The sequence below is a fragment of the Notolepis coatsorum genome, assembly GCF_963971535.1.
Source record: "Notolepis coatsorum genome assembly, chromosome: 9".
Lineage (NCBI taxonomy): Eukaryota > Metazoa > Chordata > Actinopteri > Aulopiformes > Paralepididae > Notolepis > Notolepis coatsorum.
Window position 1 is genome coordinate 144,818,801 of NC_140173.1, and position 16,105 is coordinate 144,834,905.

The 16,105-nt window shown below is 43.7% G+C and overlaps 1 protein-coding gene across 1 annotated transcript in view; it reads right to left on the bottom strand.

Moving 5' to 3' along the window:
• Positions 1 to 15,510, bottom strand: part of hectd2 (HECT domain containing 2) — a gene marked incomplete at its 5' end in the record, with an annotated part of 134,343 nt that extends 118,833 nt beyond the window's left edge. Inside the window, 2 exon segments of the mRNA XM_084322039.1 lie at positions 15,213 to 15,345; positions 15,430 to 15,510. Of these exon segments, the coding sequence (XP_084178165.1) occupies positions 15,213 to 15,345; positions 15,430 to 15,510 (214 nt within the window).
• Between the last annotated feature and the right edge of the window lie 595 nt (positions 15,511 to 16,105).

Here is a 16,105-nt window from a genome sequence, read left to right on the forward strand (position 1 = left end):
ATGTCCATTCTAGCCTACTGAACATCCCATAATAGTCTCCATTCTACTATTGGTCGAGACCTTGGTGCCAGGCTGCCATACCCCTCAGACCCAGTTCAAACGTACCGCTCGACATGTACGAACAAGTCCTAGTTCCGCGTAGGAATTTGGCTACCGCACCACTAATGGGACTATTTGTTCATAGTGCGTATATATACTGCGCTACTAAAGTAGGACTTTCTTTTCAGTCCAGTTTCTTACCCTCCAATAGAGTCACAGACGTAAAGCCTCCCCGCGATGCCACGTGTGGGAGTAAGGCCAAGTTCGGCCTACCATCGGTATTGAGACATCGTGTATATTAATATTTGAATAGTCATATTTGGTACTATATCGTCGAGTTGGACGTAGTCTATTAAGCTAATAATAGTCTGTTAATATATAGTGCTTCGTGCGGTGAGAATACTACCGTAGTCAGTACCCCATCGTTTCGGGCAGAGAACTGGCTGCTTACCCAGGGTGGTTGACCCTATGTGAAGCTGCACCCGAGGAGCCCCAGAGCCGACGAGCGAGTGGACCTGTATACCGGATTATTCTACCGACGACAGCCCGCCTTCCCAGGCACGGATTATGCTTTGGATACTTTGATTATTCTATGGATAAAGACCCCCGACACTACCGTGTGTTGGAACCCCCCCCCCCTGGAGAGGACGCAAGGTGAGGAGACGCTCTGCAAGACGAGGTCTCTCCACATCTCTCCCCCGTGGACCGGAGAGAGCCGGCCCACAAAGAGTCCACCTGCTTTCATCTGTGGTCCAAGGATCGCCGGCGCATTGAACGGCACTACAGTGGGTTCTCCTGGGATACCCTTGGCCGGACGAGGCAGCTGGATTCTACCCCCCCCCCCCCTCCTACTCCTGTCGGCTTACAAGCGACCGGATTAACCCCCTCTAGTGTATCCAGCCTATAATCATTAAAGTATCATTGCTGTTATTCCTTAACTATTCCAGGTCGTATATTTACCACCTGCGCCTTCAGAGATTGGACATTATCTATTGATATACCGACGAATACTCCTTGACATAAAAGTGCATACTATTTCAATTCATAAATGTAATTAAGTGATTAAGTGTTTATTCTACACACCATCGCTGTGTAGGAAATAAAGACCTGTTTCTAATTCGTACATTTGTGTTGGATCCGTTTCATCTACGTGAGAGTGTTCATGATAATATATTTATGCCGTGTACTGGGTGGCCGAATATTAAGTACAAAGGTAGTGGTAGTAAGTATCATATCTAGTAATACAGTCAGGGAATTGTACCCCTCAGTTACAATTATGATTGTATATAATGTGTGATTTTATATGCCTTTTTTTTTTGCTTATTCCTGTATGTACACTCGACGTGACTGTAAATGAGTTTAAATAAAGGTTTGAAACATGAAACTAGCTTTCCATCTTGAAAATGTGTGCTAACTACCGAGTTGGTCTTCTGTTAATTCCAACAAACGTAAAATACTGTGTGCCGGAGGGTTGTCCCAGGTAATGTCCTCTGAGTAATATCCTCTGATGTCCTCTGGGTAATATCCTCTGATGTCCTCTGGGTAATAGCCTCTGGGTAATGTCCTCAGAGTAATGTCCTCTGGGTAATGTCCTCTGATGTCCTCTGGGTAATATCCTCTGGGTAATGTCCTCTGATGTCCTCTGGGTAATATCCTCTGATGTCCTCTGAGTAATGTCCTCTGGGTAATGTCCTCTGAGTAATGTCCTCTGAGTAATGTCCTCTGGGTAATGTCCTCTGGGTAATGTCCTCTGGGTAATGTCCTCTGGGTAATATCCTCTGATGTCCTCTGGGTAATATCCTCTGATGTCCTCTGGGTAATATCCTCTGGGTAATATCCTCTGATGTCCTCTGGGTAATATCCTCTGGGTAATATCCTCTGATGTCCTCTGGGTAATGTCCTCTGGGTAATGTCCTCTGATGTCCTCTGGGTAATGTCCTCTGATGTCCTCTGGGTAATGTCCTCTGGGTAATGTCCTCTGGGTAATGTCCTCTGGGTAATGTCCTCTGGGTAATGTCCTCTGATGTCCTCTGGGTAATGTCCTCTGGGTAATGTCCTCTGAGTAATGTCCTCTGGGTAATATCCTCTGATGTCCTCTGGGTAATGTCCTCTGAGTAATGTCCTCTGATGTCCTCTGGGTAATGTCCTCTGGGTAATGTCCTCTGATGTCCTCTGGGTAATGTCCTCTGATGTCCTCTGGGTAATGTCCTCTGAGTAATGTCCTCTGATGTCCTCTGGGTAATGTCCTCTGGGTAATGTCCTCTGGGTAATGTCCTCTGAGTAATGTCCTCTGAGTAATGTCCTCTGGGTAATGTCCTCTGAGTAATGTCCTCTGGGTAATGTCCTCTGGGTAATGTCCTCTGGGTAATGTCCTCTGGGTAATGTCCTCTGGGTAATGTCCTCTGAGTAATGTCCTCTGAGTAATGTCCTCTGATGTCCTCTGGGTAATGTCCTCTGGGTAATATCCTCTGAGTAATGTCCTCTGATGTCCTCTGGGTAATGTCCTCTGGGTAATGTCCTCTGGGTAATGTCCTCTGATGTCCTCTGGGTAATATCCTCTGGGTAATGTCCTCTGAGTAATGTCCTCTGGGTAATGTCCTCTGGGTAATGTCCTCTGGGTAATGTCCTCTGGGTAATATCCTCTGAGTAATGTCCTCTGGGTAATGTCCTCTGGGTAATGTCCTCTGACGTCCTCTGGGTAATATCCTCTGAGTAATGTCCTCTGATGTCATCTGGGTAATGTCCTCTGGGTAATGTCCTCTGGGTAATGTCCTCTGGGTAATGTCCTCTCACATTGACTATATTGAATGATTAAACCATGGGGGAAATGACAACCGTGTTCCCGACGACACCAAGGGGCAAAAAACACACCTCTCTCACCTGCCTTAATCACTACAGCACAGCTAATTACTTTCAACTCATTAGAAGGATTTGAAAAACAAGATCGGATGAAGATCCAGAGGGACTGAAAAGATTAATAAATTGCTGTGGTGCTAATGAGCGAGAGGAGCGTGCAAGATCTTCTTTTTCAAGACTGAAGTTGACAGTTGAAATGGGAATATGTTGTTTTTTTTGTAAACAACGATGTGTGTGCCGCTATATGTCTAAGGCTCGAGGTGTTGGCCAAGAGAACACATCTCCCGTAGCTTTAAGTTAGGCTAGTGGTCTGTATCTGCTTCCATTCACTTGTACCAAGCCAGGGCTGTACGCTAAGCTTTTTCACTAGGGGCACACTTGCCCCTAAATGAGAAATTTAGGGGCAAAGAATATTTTTTAGGGGCACATTTTTAAATAACTATTTTACCATTATAGTAGGGCTGGGCGATATGGCCTCTAAATGATATTGCGATATTTTTTGGCCATATCACGATACACGATATATATCGCAATATTTTGACATTTCCTCTAAAGCACTTAAAAATGCTTGATTTAACCCTTTGATGCATACAGTCACGCCAATATGATGATTATAATAAGTCCCTGCAACATATGTTTGCATTATTAAACCATGAAGATGCTTTAAAAAATAATTTAATGAAAATGTACTAAGAGTAGTCTACTGACACACTAATAAAAAATTTATTTACATCTAAGACCATTTATATAAAAACTTTTGGGTGCCTTTTTTTTGCACAGTACTGTGTTTTCTATCCACTTTAGCCAAACACACACACACACACATATATATATATACACACACACTACTGTGAGAAAATAATAATCACACACACAAAGGGATAATGGCTTATAGCAGACTTAATGATTTTAGAATATTTCAGATAATGAAATTAAATGTTTATATCATCAACTATCCAGTTAGTATTTATACTGTCTGTAACGTTTGGCTACTTTAAATCATTGAATGTAGAGAGAGCTGTACTGTATTGTACCCATTCTGCAATCTGTTAATAAAGTTTTCAATCAATCAGAGCGAGAGAGAGAGAGAGAGAGAGAGAGAGAGAGAGAGAGAGAGAGAGAGAGAGAGAGAGAGAGAGAGAGAGAGAGAGGGGCGAGAACGAATGAGAGAGCCAGCCCCCCCCCCCCCCCCGGGTTTTGTTCTAGGTTCGCGTTTGATCGTCTAAGCTGCCGTAGGTGATGATGTCACACTCGAATGTAAACAGGAAGCGTTTAACAGACGGAGATGGAAAGTGGGTGATATACAGTAACAGAAACGAATAACCAATAAATATGAAGTTATGTTTAAACTTCTGTTGTCAAGCGTTGTCAATATAACCCACCCCCTTTCCTCCCGAATGGAACTAGTGTTGTGGAGTCCGCTTTGACTGGTGTCCAGGGTTAGCAGCAGCTAACGCTAGTTAGCTTAGCATAATCCTAATGGTACCGTGGATAGCAGCTAACGTTAGCCCATTGCTTGTGTCAATCAAATTGCATGTTATTAAAGGTCCGCGCTGGTCTGTCTAATGAAATTACAACCGCAACATTATGCCCTGGTTGTAGGCTAATGTTTTATCCAATTTGTATGGATTAATTTAGGAGTGAAATGCGAATGAAGGGTTGCAATCACTACTCGCAAGCTTGCCCCCAGATGATATTTTCCACTCGCACCGGCCAGATTAGGGGGCAATTTGCGACGAGATGCTCACAGTGTACAGCCCTGCAAGCGTGTGTAAACTACAGATGAGTCAGTCGTAGTCAACCAGCACCTGCCTAACGGGTCTGACCCTTTAGCTCAGCTGGTTAGTGCGGCCGTCTGTTGATCCTACTGTATGGTTCCAGGTTCAAATCCATTCAGTTACACTACTAGGCTATCTTACAGCTTGAGAGCTTTTTACTGAGTGCACAGAGAGGAAATTGGTATCAATCCTCTTGTCTGACTCTGAAGAAGAGGGTAAGCGCATTCCCCATAATGTTGGCATGTTCCTTTAATTGAAAATGGCAGTTTCATTTTGGCACCGTATCACACTACACAATCCAACATGTTGGACATTGATTGGATTATCTAACATCGACACTTAGCCTTACCGTGGCTGACATCCTGATAGTAGCCAGTATATCATTATAGAAGAAGGCCGTTTGATTACTGTGATATTTATTGTGGTCTATATCGGCCAAACCCTACTACTGTGAACTCTCCCCCGAGGCCAAAACCCGGAGAAAAACAGCTCTAATCTGTCAAGACACAAAAGATGGAGTAGGCCCAGTAGGCAATAAATCGGAGACTTACTGTGTAATTTGGTTAAGCTTGTAATCTACTTTCCATTTGCTCCTGCTACCCCCCCCCCCCCACCCCCCTTCACCCCCCTGCCAAAGTGATGAGCTATTCTCTCCTAAGAGCCCTGTGATCACCACAACACCTCTAATTGGCGTTGGAGAGGACCGTAACCATGGCGACGTGAAAAGACAAAAGCTTCTCTCTCTCTCTCTCTCTCTCTCTATCACCTGTCTCTTCCTCCTCTGTCCCTCCTCACAAAGTCTCTTCATTCTTCATTGCTAAAGCCGTGCTAATAGTTCCTATTCGTGCACTTGGCCCCCGATCCTCAAACCAGAAATGTCAAGAGGGTTTCATGGTTTAGTTTAGTTTAGTTCATATATATATATTTTTTTTTAAAGATTACATATAATACAATATAATCCATGAAGAAATGTGACGGAGAATTGCCTAAAAACCCTCTAGGGGCTTGTATGTGGCACCCCCCCCCCCCCCCCCAGCACACACAATACATACATAATACATACAAGCAGGTCTACAGATGGACACTGAAGTTGGCACTTATGCTATACGGCTTCATGTTTAGTGGAAATAAAAGTAAAGAAACTACAAATAATGACAGGAGAAAACAAGCTCTATGAAAAGAAAGCCATCAGACCACAGTTTGTATAGGGAGCCCATATGGAAAATATTGGTGAACTAGGAGATGTGATGTCAGTGCTCTTTTGAACACCAGAAAAGAAAAATCCAAAATATGTAGGAGGCAAAGAGTTCCACAACAACATGAAAAATGCAAATGTGGGAAATATTTACAACCAAATAACAAAGTGAAGTCAAAAGTAAGTGAAGTGCTATGGCTCTTGCAGTGCTGGCTATTCTACCCTTGGGCTTGTATGCAGTTCACCCAACATGTTTCTCATGCAGACCACTGTTGCTGTCTTTCAGCACCCACAGAGAGTAGCCCTCAATCAATCCTGGTGACCAACATGTGGTGACGTCACAATCACTCAACACTTAAGGGCTAGATCCACAAAGAATGGATTGCACGGTGCTAGTTGCACCCTTACTTACAATTCATTATGAATTGAAAATGGGGGACCCTGATGTAAACAAGACGAACGTCTTTCTCTGGTCTGCATCCCCTTAACAATTGTGTGTATTGAGCCGTACTGTATTGTACCCATTCTGCAATCTGTTAATACAATTTTCATTCAATCAATCACTGTGCAGATTGATTGATTGATTGAATGAACATTTTATTAACAGATTGCAGAATGGGTACAATACAGTACGGTTGAATGAATGAATGAATGAATGAATGAATGAATTCATCCATCCATTCATCCATTCATCCATTCATTCATTCATTCATTCATTCATTCATTCATTCATTCATTCATTCATACATTCATTCATTCATTCATTCATTCATTCATTCATTCATTCATTCATTCATTCATTCATTCATTCATTCATTCATTCATATTGTCTTTTCCATTGCAAGGTCTCCCAGCTCCATCCCCAGTGGATTTTACGCACTGGAATGTCTGTCTGTTCTTCCCTTTGTGGTTCCAATTCCTAACTCCCACACGTGTCTCCAGGCATTCGTTATTATTCCCCGTTAAAATGCTTCTCCTCTTTTATAGACAGATAGCATTTTTTCTTACTCAGGGATCGGTTCTTTTATAAGCACGAGGAAAAAACGGGTTCCCTACTTCTCTTCTGTTACAATTCGTAACCTGCATTCATAGGCTACCCTGCTCTTTAGTCTTCTCTAGTGAGACATTCTCCTCTGTCTCATCATAGGTTTGGATCTACGGCCGGTGTATCTTTACGCCCCGAGGACCCCCAGACCCTCTGTGGGTTACATTTATAACCTATTCTGTCTGGGTTTCTCTCAGCCTCCTTTATAAGCTCCACTGGTCAGCCATTCTCGTCTGCCTTTCGTCAGTTTGGATATATGGCTGGTGTGTTTTCTACACAACGGGGACCATGGGCCCTCTCTAAGGGTTACGTTATAGGCTATCCTGTGTGTTGACAGGGGCACAGGTTCTCTCTCCACTTTAGGGCCACCAGGTGGTACATGGATCAGGGCTACTACGCTCTCGCTTCACCCATTAGTCCAACAGGCGAAGCGAGATGTGAAGCCCTCGTGACATAATGATGATAGTTGTGAAATATAACATTATAAATAGGGATGTCCGATATTATCGGCCTACCGATATTATCGGCCGATATCGGCATTAAAATGTAATATCGGAAAATATCGGTATCGGTTTTCAATTTCTTTTTTTTTTTACATTTCTATAACCTTTATTTCAAGTTTCTCAAGTTTCAAGTTTCTTTAATAGTTGTCATACAGAAGTACAGAATACTTTCATACAAAATGCTTCTTACTGTTACGCTCCAGAGACTGTGCTAGACAAGATAGTATCAAATAACATAGTGCATGTAATTTAGAAGAAGAAAATTAGGTCACAGTGTTCGGTATAGACATATGTACAATGTTCTGAGTTACCATATAATATACAATACTATGCAGTGTACTAATGTACAGTACTATATAGTGCAAAGCAGAAATGGGATGAGGTACAATTTAGGTACAATTTACAGTAAGGTGTACAAGTTGTAGTGCAATCCTTCATCAATAAATATAAAGTGTGGGGAGTGGGTGCTACAGTGTGTTTGTTTAAAGTGGGTGTGTGCTATAAAGTGTGTGGAGTGGGTGCTACAGTGTGTTTGTTTAAAGTGAGTGTGTGCGTGTGGATGTGTGTGCTATGTGCGTTTGGTGGTTGTTGTTGTGTAGTGTTCATTGTTCGTTTAGCAGCCTGATGGCCTGGGGATAGAAGCTTCTTCTGAGTCTTTCTTTTTTTATTATCTATTTATCTTATTTACCCAGGCAAGCAAGTAAGAACACATTCTGATTTTATTTATTGTCAAAAGTATGCATACTGTTGTGTTAATTCCACAACAAGAGATATGTAATGTTAATTACCTGAAATTATTCCATTTTTTGGGGAGGGGGAAACCCTGCATATATCGGTATCGGTTGATATCGGTTGATATCGGTATCGGAAATTAAGAGTTTGACAATATCGGTATATCGGTATCGGTAAAAAAGCCAATATCGAGCATCCCTAATTATAAATATAACATCTATTACATGTCGCATCTTGTTCCCCCCCCCCCCCCCCCCCCCCCCCCCCCCCCCCCCTGTTGTCATGGGTTTCTGAAAGGAACGACAGAAGAGAGAATGTACACCACAGCCCCTGCTCGTAACAACCTAGCTGGAGGGGGCGTAGCCCTGGTCTGTGATTGGTGCGTTGATGAAATTCTTTCAGCTGATGCGCTACTGGCACATGGAGCGGTCCAATAGGCGAGGCGAGATGCTCTACCCGCATTCATATAACTGTTATACTTCATTACTATAATTTTTGTTAACTATTATAACCTTGTTTGGAACGCAACTGACGACCATCTCCCTCCTCCCATATAAAAATAAACCGTAGTAAAACTAGATTGTCCTGTGGGGCTCTTCTCCCCACACACACCAAATACTACTACTACTATTTTTTTTTTTTTTTATCAAATCTTTTTTTATTATTATTATTATTACTTACATGAAATACTACTACTATTTCTATAATACTACTGGTACATCTGTAGAGTGTGTGCGTGTGTGTGTGTGCGTGTGTGTGTGTGTGTGTGTGTGTGTGTGTGTGTGTGTGTGTGTGTGTGTGTGTGTGTGCGTGCGTGCGTGCGTGCGTGCGTGCGTGCGTGCGTGCGTGCGTGCGTGCGTGCGTGCGTGCGTGCGTGCGTGTGTGTGTACCTATAGAAATACTATAAGGGTACTTTAAATCACTACAGTATTTCTGTGCAATCTCTATATGTGAAAACACAAGAATATACATTTACATTTACATTGAGTCATTTAGCTGGTCAACGCTTTTATCCAAAGTGACTTACAAGTTCTGTACGACAACAAGTCATCAGGAAGGATACAACTCTATCAGCTGAGTGACAATGTTCATCAAGTGTTGAGTGCTACAGTGTGGGTTAGTTTATTAGGACAAGTGCATGACAGTAAGGTTAGTATAGGGTTAGATAATTTTTTTTTTTTTTTTTTTTTTTAAATACTAAAGGATTTACTATTGTTCATATTGGTAATGCGTACTACACTAGATCCCGGTGTGCCTTGACGAACACTACAACACACAGAATCAGATGCGTAACCTTTAAAACCTCTGACCAAATGTTCTTTCTCCTCTCTCTCTCTCTCTCTCTCTCTCTCTCTCTCTCTCTCTCTCTCTTCTCATCTCTCTCTCACTCTCTCTCTCTCTCTCTCTCTCTCTCTTCTCGCTCTCTCCTTCGCTCCGCCGCTGACCTCCTCTCCCTCCTTTCATCCGCCCTTTGTCCACGCGCCGTCGTGCGTCCTCCAGAAACCTTTCATGTCTTTGATGATGGGGGAAAGACATCTTGTCCTTTACCCTCGAGTATCATCTAAAGTGCCATCCATTCATTCCTAGCTCCTCTCTTACCGCCACGCTGTTTTCCCATCTTTAATCCCTGGCGCCAGCGTTTCAGACCGCTTTAAACGATGTTTGTAGACTAGGGGTGTAACGGTACACAGAAGCCACGGTTCGGTACGTACCTCGGTATTGGGGTCACGTTCGGTACGAGTTTGGTACAACAGGGATTCTTTTTCTAATTATTATTATTCATATACTTTTTTTTTTTTTTTTTTTATTATTTGTATTATATTTATGATAATTATTATAATTATAATTATTAAATAGAATAATTTTCTATAGGCTTGCCGTGGTAGTCAGTGATACTGGTGTCATTCTGTGTTCAGGCATCCACTTGCCTACTGCCACTTTAAGGTTAACAACTTATCCTTGCTAAGTTTCAGTTTCACTTCTAGAGAGAATTTAACTTCACGACGAGACTGGATACTAGAGAACAGATGACATATTACAACAATGGCAGAGGATTATTTGGATTTAAACACAGTGTGAGCTCAGATGATCTGTCCGGAAAAGTATGTTTCTTTTTTTTATTTGATGAGCTGTGCCTGTGAGTCCGGCGGGGGAGAATGTTGATGTGTTTGTTGGCGCGCGTGTGTGTGTCGGCAACGCGTGTGTGTGTTTCTTTCCATTGGTTTCATTTGGTTAACGTTATTGGGCGAACAAGAAAACGAAAGAAAACTGTATTGTAATGACCCTGCAGCTGTTCCAATGTAAATGTGCCTTTCTCCGTGCACTTTCGCCCGCTCTGAACTGAAGTCGGGGACTCGGTGTGCCGCGCGCTGTTCTCGCGCGGACCTCGCGAGTGCCTGCATGTGGGACTCGTGTGTGTGCGCTGTGGGGCGTATTTGTCGTATGCTGCACGTACCGCACCGTGATGGCCGTACCGTAAATTTGCGGGACGAATACACGTACCGTTACACCCCTATTGGAAACCCATCGTATATTCTACATTATAGCTATGGAGACATACTATGGCTCATTTGAAATGCTTATTTTTATACTCCCAACAGGGAACAAACCGTTTGTTTCTACATACATCCGTTCCTGCGCAACCCCAGGCTAAAGAGTGGCCATTTCCCAAAAATACATGCACATTTTCTAGGAATGTGTGAATCATGTGCCTGGTTTGGCCCGGCGGTGAGATTTGGAGTTAGACAAGACCCCCCCCCCCCCCCCCCATGTATTTGTAATCCATAAACGTACCTCATCCATGTTGTGCGCCAGCGAATTTGCAAGAAGGAGGCTGGGAAGAGCGGCACTATGAGGAGCCAGAGCTAGCCTCAGTCGCTCACCAGCTCTGCGGCCCCACCTCTGCTTTCGATCCCTCGCTGGGTACGAGGCCTCCTTCGAAAAATATGGAAATATCCAGTAATCCGACATGTGAACCAATGTCCAGTAGCTCTTGTCTTGTGTACAAAGGGTCAGCGAAAATATACTGGGCGAATAGACTGAACATGAGTAATGCAAATAATAGTTGATTTTCCGTTCCTGGCGAGACAAAAAGCTGCTGCTTGATCAAGGGCCGTCCCCTTGCAAAGAAAATTGACTCAAAAGGTAGGCGAGACTGCCACCTATCGGGATTCGATCGTCATCACAGTGTTACAAAATCCATACAGAAGGTCAGGGGGACTATCTAGTATCATAATAAAAAATAAAAACATAAAACGAATTAGGGCTGTCCCCGACTAAGGATTTGGATGGTCGACTAGGATTGGCAAAAATGTGCCATTAGTCGACTATTGGTCGACAAAAAAAAAAAAAGTATATATATATATATATTTATTTTTTATTTTTACTTTTTTATCATTCCATTTGGGCTGTGGGGGGTGCTTAATGTCTGAAGGAGTCGACTCTGCAAAAGCATGCAATTGGTCCACTGATGGATACATCTTGATATTTGTCTAGTCTAGTGTGTTCATTAGATGGGTGAAATCCTCTTTCAGTGCCTCTGTGCCTGTTTTCGTAGGCAGTTAGCCTCTGGTATGCGTGCCACGCTTCTAGGCCTCTTTTCTTTTGGAAAGAATGATAAAAAATAATAATAATAAAAAATATATATAAATTTTTTATTTTAATTTTTTTTATTATATTCGACTAAGAGGTTGGCCAGTCGACTACGGCTCCTTTCGACTGATTAGTCGACTAATCGATTAATAGGGGTCAGCCCTAAAACGAATATACTTGTTTTTGGCAGTCAATGAGTTAAAACGTTGCCACGTGACACGTGTTCGCGTTGTTGACGGTCGGCCTATCTATTGCGAGCAGAGTAAGCCTATAGTTTAATATTTTGTGACATAAATAACTAAAGTAATTCTATAGCGTGCAAAACAATATCAATGTTGCGAGTGTGAATGTGCAAAATACGAGAGAGCTTAGAAAGACTCAGAAAGACTCCGCCTGGTGTGTGCTTGCGTGCGTGCGTGAGTAATGTGTGTGCACATTAGTGCATGTGTGTGTGTTGGGGCACGTGTCTGTGTGAGGGGAAAAAATATATAATACACATTTTAATAAATCCGCCTTCATTGGCTTTCATTTTGGTGGAGGTTTGGATCATTATTCTGGCATCAGTAGCCGTGGTGACAAACCCAGTTGGTGAGTTGCTGCCGGGTTCTCCGTTCCCATGGCAGTCAAAAATAACCTGCTCTTTAATAAGAAACTGTTGCCTTTAAGCCCTTTGGCTAAGAGGACCAGAATAAACAATGACCACCGTCCTTTTGGGAGAATGTTCCCTCATGCATAAGTCGTTGTCACAGCATACAGGACCTCGTCACTCCCAACGTTGGTACTTTAATACTTTCATACTTTCACATTGGTCTTAAATCAAATCAAATCAAATTTATTTGTAAGGCCCGACAACACACGTTAATGTCTCCATGGGCCGGACACGTCTTCTTTAAACAAGTCAAGAAGAAACATAACAATAAGTCAAGAACACCACAAGGTCCAACAAATTTAAAATAAATGCAAATAAATAATAGAATGCAAGCACTCCCATACCCCACGCGAAGGTAAGAAAAAACTCACTAAAACCTAACAATAGGGGGAAAATGCTCCACAGGCAGTGTGGAGAAGAGAAACCTTAGAAGGGTCTTCAGTGCTCCCTATCTTTTACGATCCAGTATGGGCAACAACAACTTTGGAACGCACCCCGCCGCCGGTGTGTAGATTTGCAGCTCAGCACATGGCGAGACTACAGCGCGGCCTGAATACACGCCAGTCTGAATACACTATTTACATTAACTGCACTGTAAACAGATGAAGTAGCACATCATTAATGATGACCCGGAGCCAAAGGCCATGGTTTCTCTGAAACGCTGAATGGAATGTGAGTGAAACCAGCTCCACGAATTCAGTAACATAAAGTGAAAGTAGGCCGTGGGTTACTTCCATGTGCACCATTTTGTGTCCCCGGAGGGGGATGCAAATAATAGGGAAGGGAGCTGAAAACTTGAGTCTTCTTTTCTTCTCCATTTTGTCCCCCACACCTACTATGGTACCCCATCTCCTTTGATCAACCCCTTTGTCCCCTGATCTAATCAGTGTCCCCTGATCAATCAGTCACCACCACCCTTTGTCTCTCACCTCCATACCTAAACGACCCCCCTTCCGGCCCCTTCCTTTGTGTCTCAAACTCCTACCCACTTCCTGGTCAGCCCCTTCCCTTGAAGCACGTACCCCGCCCCAAATGTCTCACCCTCCTATCTAAACAAATCCTCCTTCCCACCTGGTCACATGGCCCCACTCTTCTCTGTCAAGAATAAAATGTCAAGGTATTCCATGTCTCTGGGCGCTCCCGTTACGAGACCCCCCCCCCGGCCAGGGGCTCGCCGGGTCACTTAGGCCAAAACTCCTGGGTTGTAAGCTAATAAATCTGTAACAACCAACTATGGACCAAGCGAGTTTATTTCCACCACAGTATGCATTGATTTGTACTGTATGCATCTTCCCAACCTACCCTCCCTCTCCTCTCCTTTCCTCTCTTCTCCTCTCTTCCGCTCTCTTCGTCCCTCCTCTCCTCTTCTCACCTCTCCTTTCTTCTCCTCTCGTCTCTTCTTCTGATCTCCTCTCCTCTCCTCTCTTCCCATATCCTCTCTTCCCATCTCCTCTCTTCTCCTCTCCTCTCTTATCTTCTCCTCTCTTCTCCTCTCCTCTCCTCTCTTCGCCTCTCTTACCCTCACTTCTCCTCTTCTCCTCTCTTCTCTTCTCTTCTCTTCTCTTCTCTTCTCTTCTCTTCTCTTCTCTTCTCTTCTCTTCTCTTCTCTTCTCTTCTCTTCTCTTCTCTTCTCTTCTCTTCTCTTCTCTTCTCTTCTCTTCTCTTCTCCTCTCCTCACCTCTCCTCTCCTCTCCTCTCCTCTCCTCTCCTCTCCTCTCCTCTCCTCTCCTCTCCTCTCCTCTCCTCTCCTCTCATCTCCTCTCCAGTCCTCTCCTCTCCTCTCCTCTCCTCTCCTCTCCTCTCCTCTCCTCTCCTCTCCTCTCCTCTCATCTCCTCTCCAGTCCTGCTCTCCCTCAGCTTCGTTCTAGTACTGTCCCAGTGCCAAGATACAGGTATAATTTGTTAAATAGGTCAGCTTTTGTTCAATAAGGCTTTGAAATGGGATACGTTTCAAGATTTGCTCCGCTGTCAGACTGAGGACGGGAGATATGAAACGCTGTTTGCTCGCTGTCCAAAAGTTTACATAAATTCCCTTTTAAGATTGACTAAACATTAACTTTTCATCTACAGTGTGTTACCTTGGCAACGATTCATATTATATTATGAATGACGAGTGACCAGACATCCCCTGAATGGTAGATTATTATGTGATGCTAGGAACAGCAGACCCCTCCCGATGACCTAAGAGGTCCAGAGGGTTCGTAGGGTGGAAGCGAGTCAGAGACGTATTTTATAGACGTGGTTAATAGAAGTATTTTGTACTTGAGTCTATGCTGTGTGACGACCCTCCCCCACACTGTGTTGTCTTCCAGCTGGGCGAGGCTCGTCAGCTGATTGGGGCACACCTGGGCATCAGAGAGAGGCTGCCTCTGATCTCTGGAGAACTCCCCATTTTGTTTTTGTTTCTTTGTTTGTCTGGTTGCTGTTTGTTGATTATTTGGTTCTTTGGTCATCTGGCTGTTACTTTTGGTTCATTTGTTTTGGTTGCTTTTCTTTGCTTTTACACCGACACACTCATGCTGCACATACACTCATCCACACACTGCTGACACACTGATACTCATATACTGGCTGCTCATTTAAATTACTGATAATAAATGTGTTGTTATATCTTAAATTGTGCCTGTGTGTCTCCCTATTCTTGTTGCGAGCTTGAGCCCTTTTCGTAACAGCTGTGACCTGAAAGACATGTGAAAATAGACTATTTCAGTACTTTAACCTACTGGAGATGACGGTGTGAGTTTGGACACAGGATAGATCTGAAACGTGTAGATCTGAATCAATAGCAACACCATAATTTTTGACTTGTTGTTTAAAGACTCACCGTGTCTTGGAAGGCCAGCCAGGGTACCAGTCAGACCCATTGGGCCCCGTCCGCCTGCTTCCCTCCTCGCACTCAGGGTGGTGATGAACGTGCCCAGCGACGGGAAAGGCTGCTTCGTCCCTCGTCCAAGACCCTGGCGCACAAATATGACATCATCACTAACAAAGAACAAACTTTGCTCATAGTTACCCGCCTACAATTTAGTTGACATTCTGACCTCTGAGGACATTAATGGGGAACTGTCACGCTTCCTCCGGTCCTGCGGGACCCTTCCGTACACCCCTTCAAAATACAACATTGCCAACATTTGTAGTGTGGTAGTGAAAGGTTAAGCCTCTGTAGTGTGGTAGTGAAAGGGTTAACCTTCTGTAGTGAGCTAAAACAGCAAAAAGCCCCCTTTGTTCTGAGTCTGGACCATAGGACACTTAACTCATTCGGGGCCAAACCCAAGATAAGTCGGGTTAACTCGCCAGGCGCTGGGCGCCAGCCCCGAGATTTCTCGGGTTTTGGTCGTTATTTCTTTTATTCAATATTTCCATTCATAATTCATCCATCCAGCCTGATGTTGTCATTGGGAATGGGTCTGAGATCACATACATCCAATACCACCGCCTAACGCCTTGCGGCCGCTATTGCACTCCATTTGAAACTATGTGGCTTGTTGTCTGGGCCGAGCTGCGGCGTGCGGGCGGGGTCTAAATACTAAAGACAAGCGGTTATAACTGATGCATCGACGAGGGTCGGGCCCCCCCCCGTTCATGTTCAATGCTGGATTACGTTGGAAACACGATCGCGATCAGTATTTGGAATGGCGATCAGATAATTGGATTCTTCTTTTTGCAGTACATCATAGACAAGGTAGGGACTATATGTTATCAATCTTTTTTTTTTCT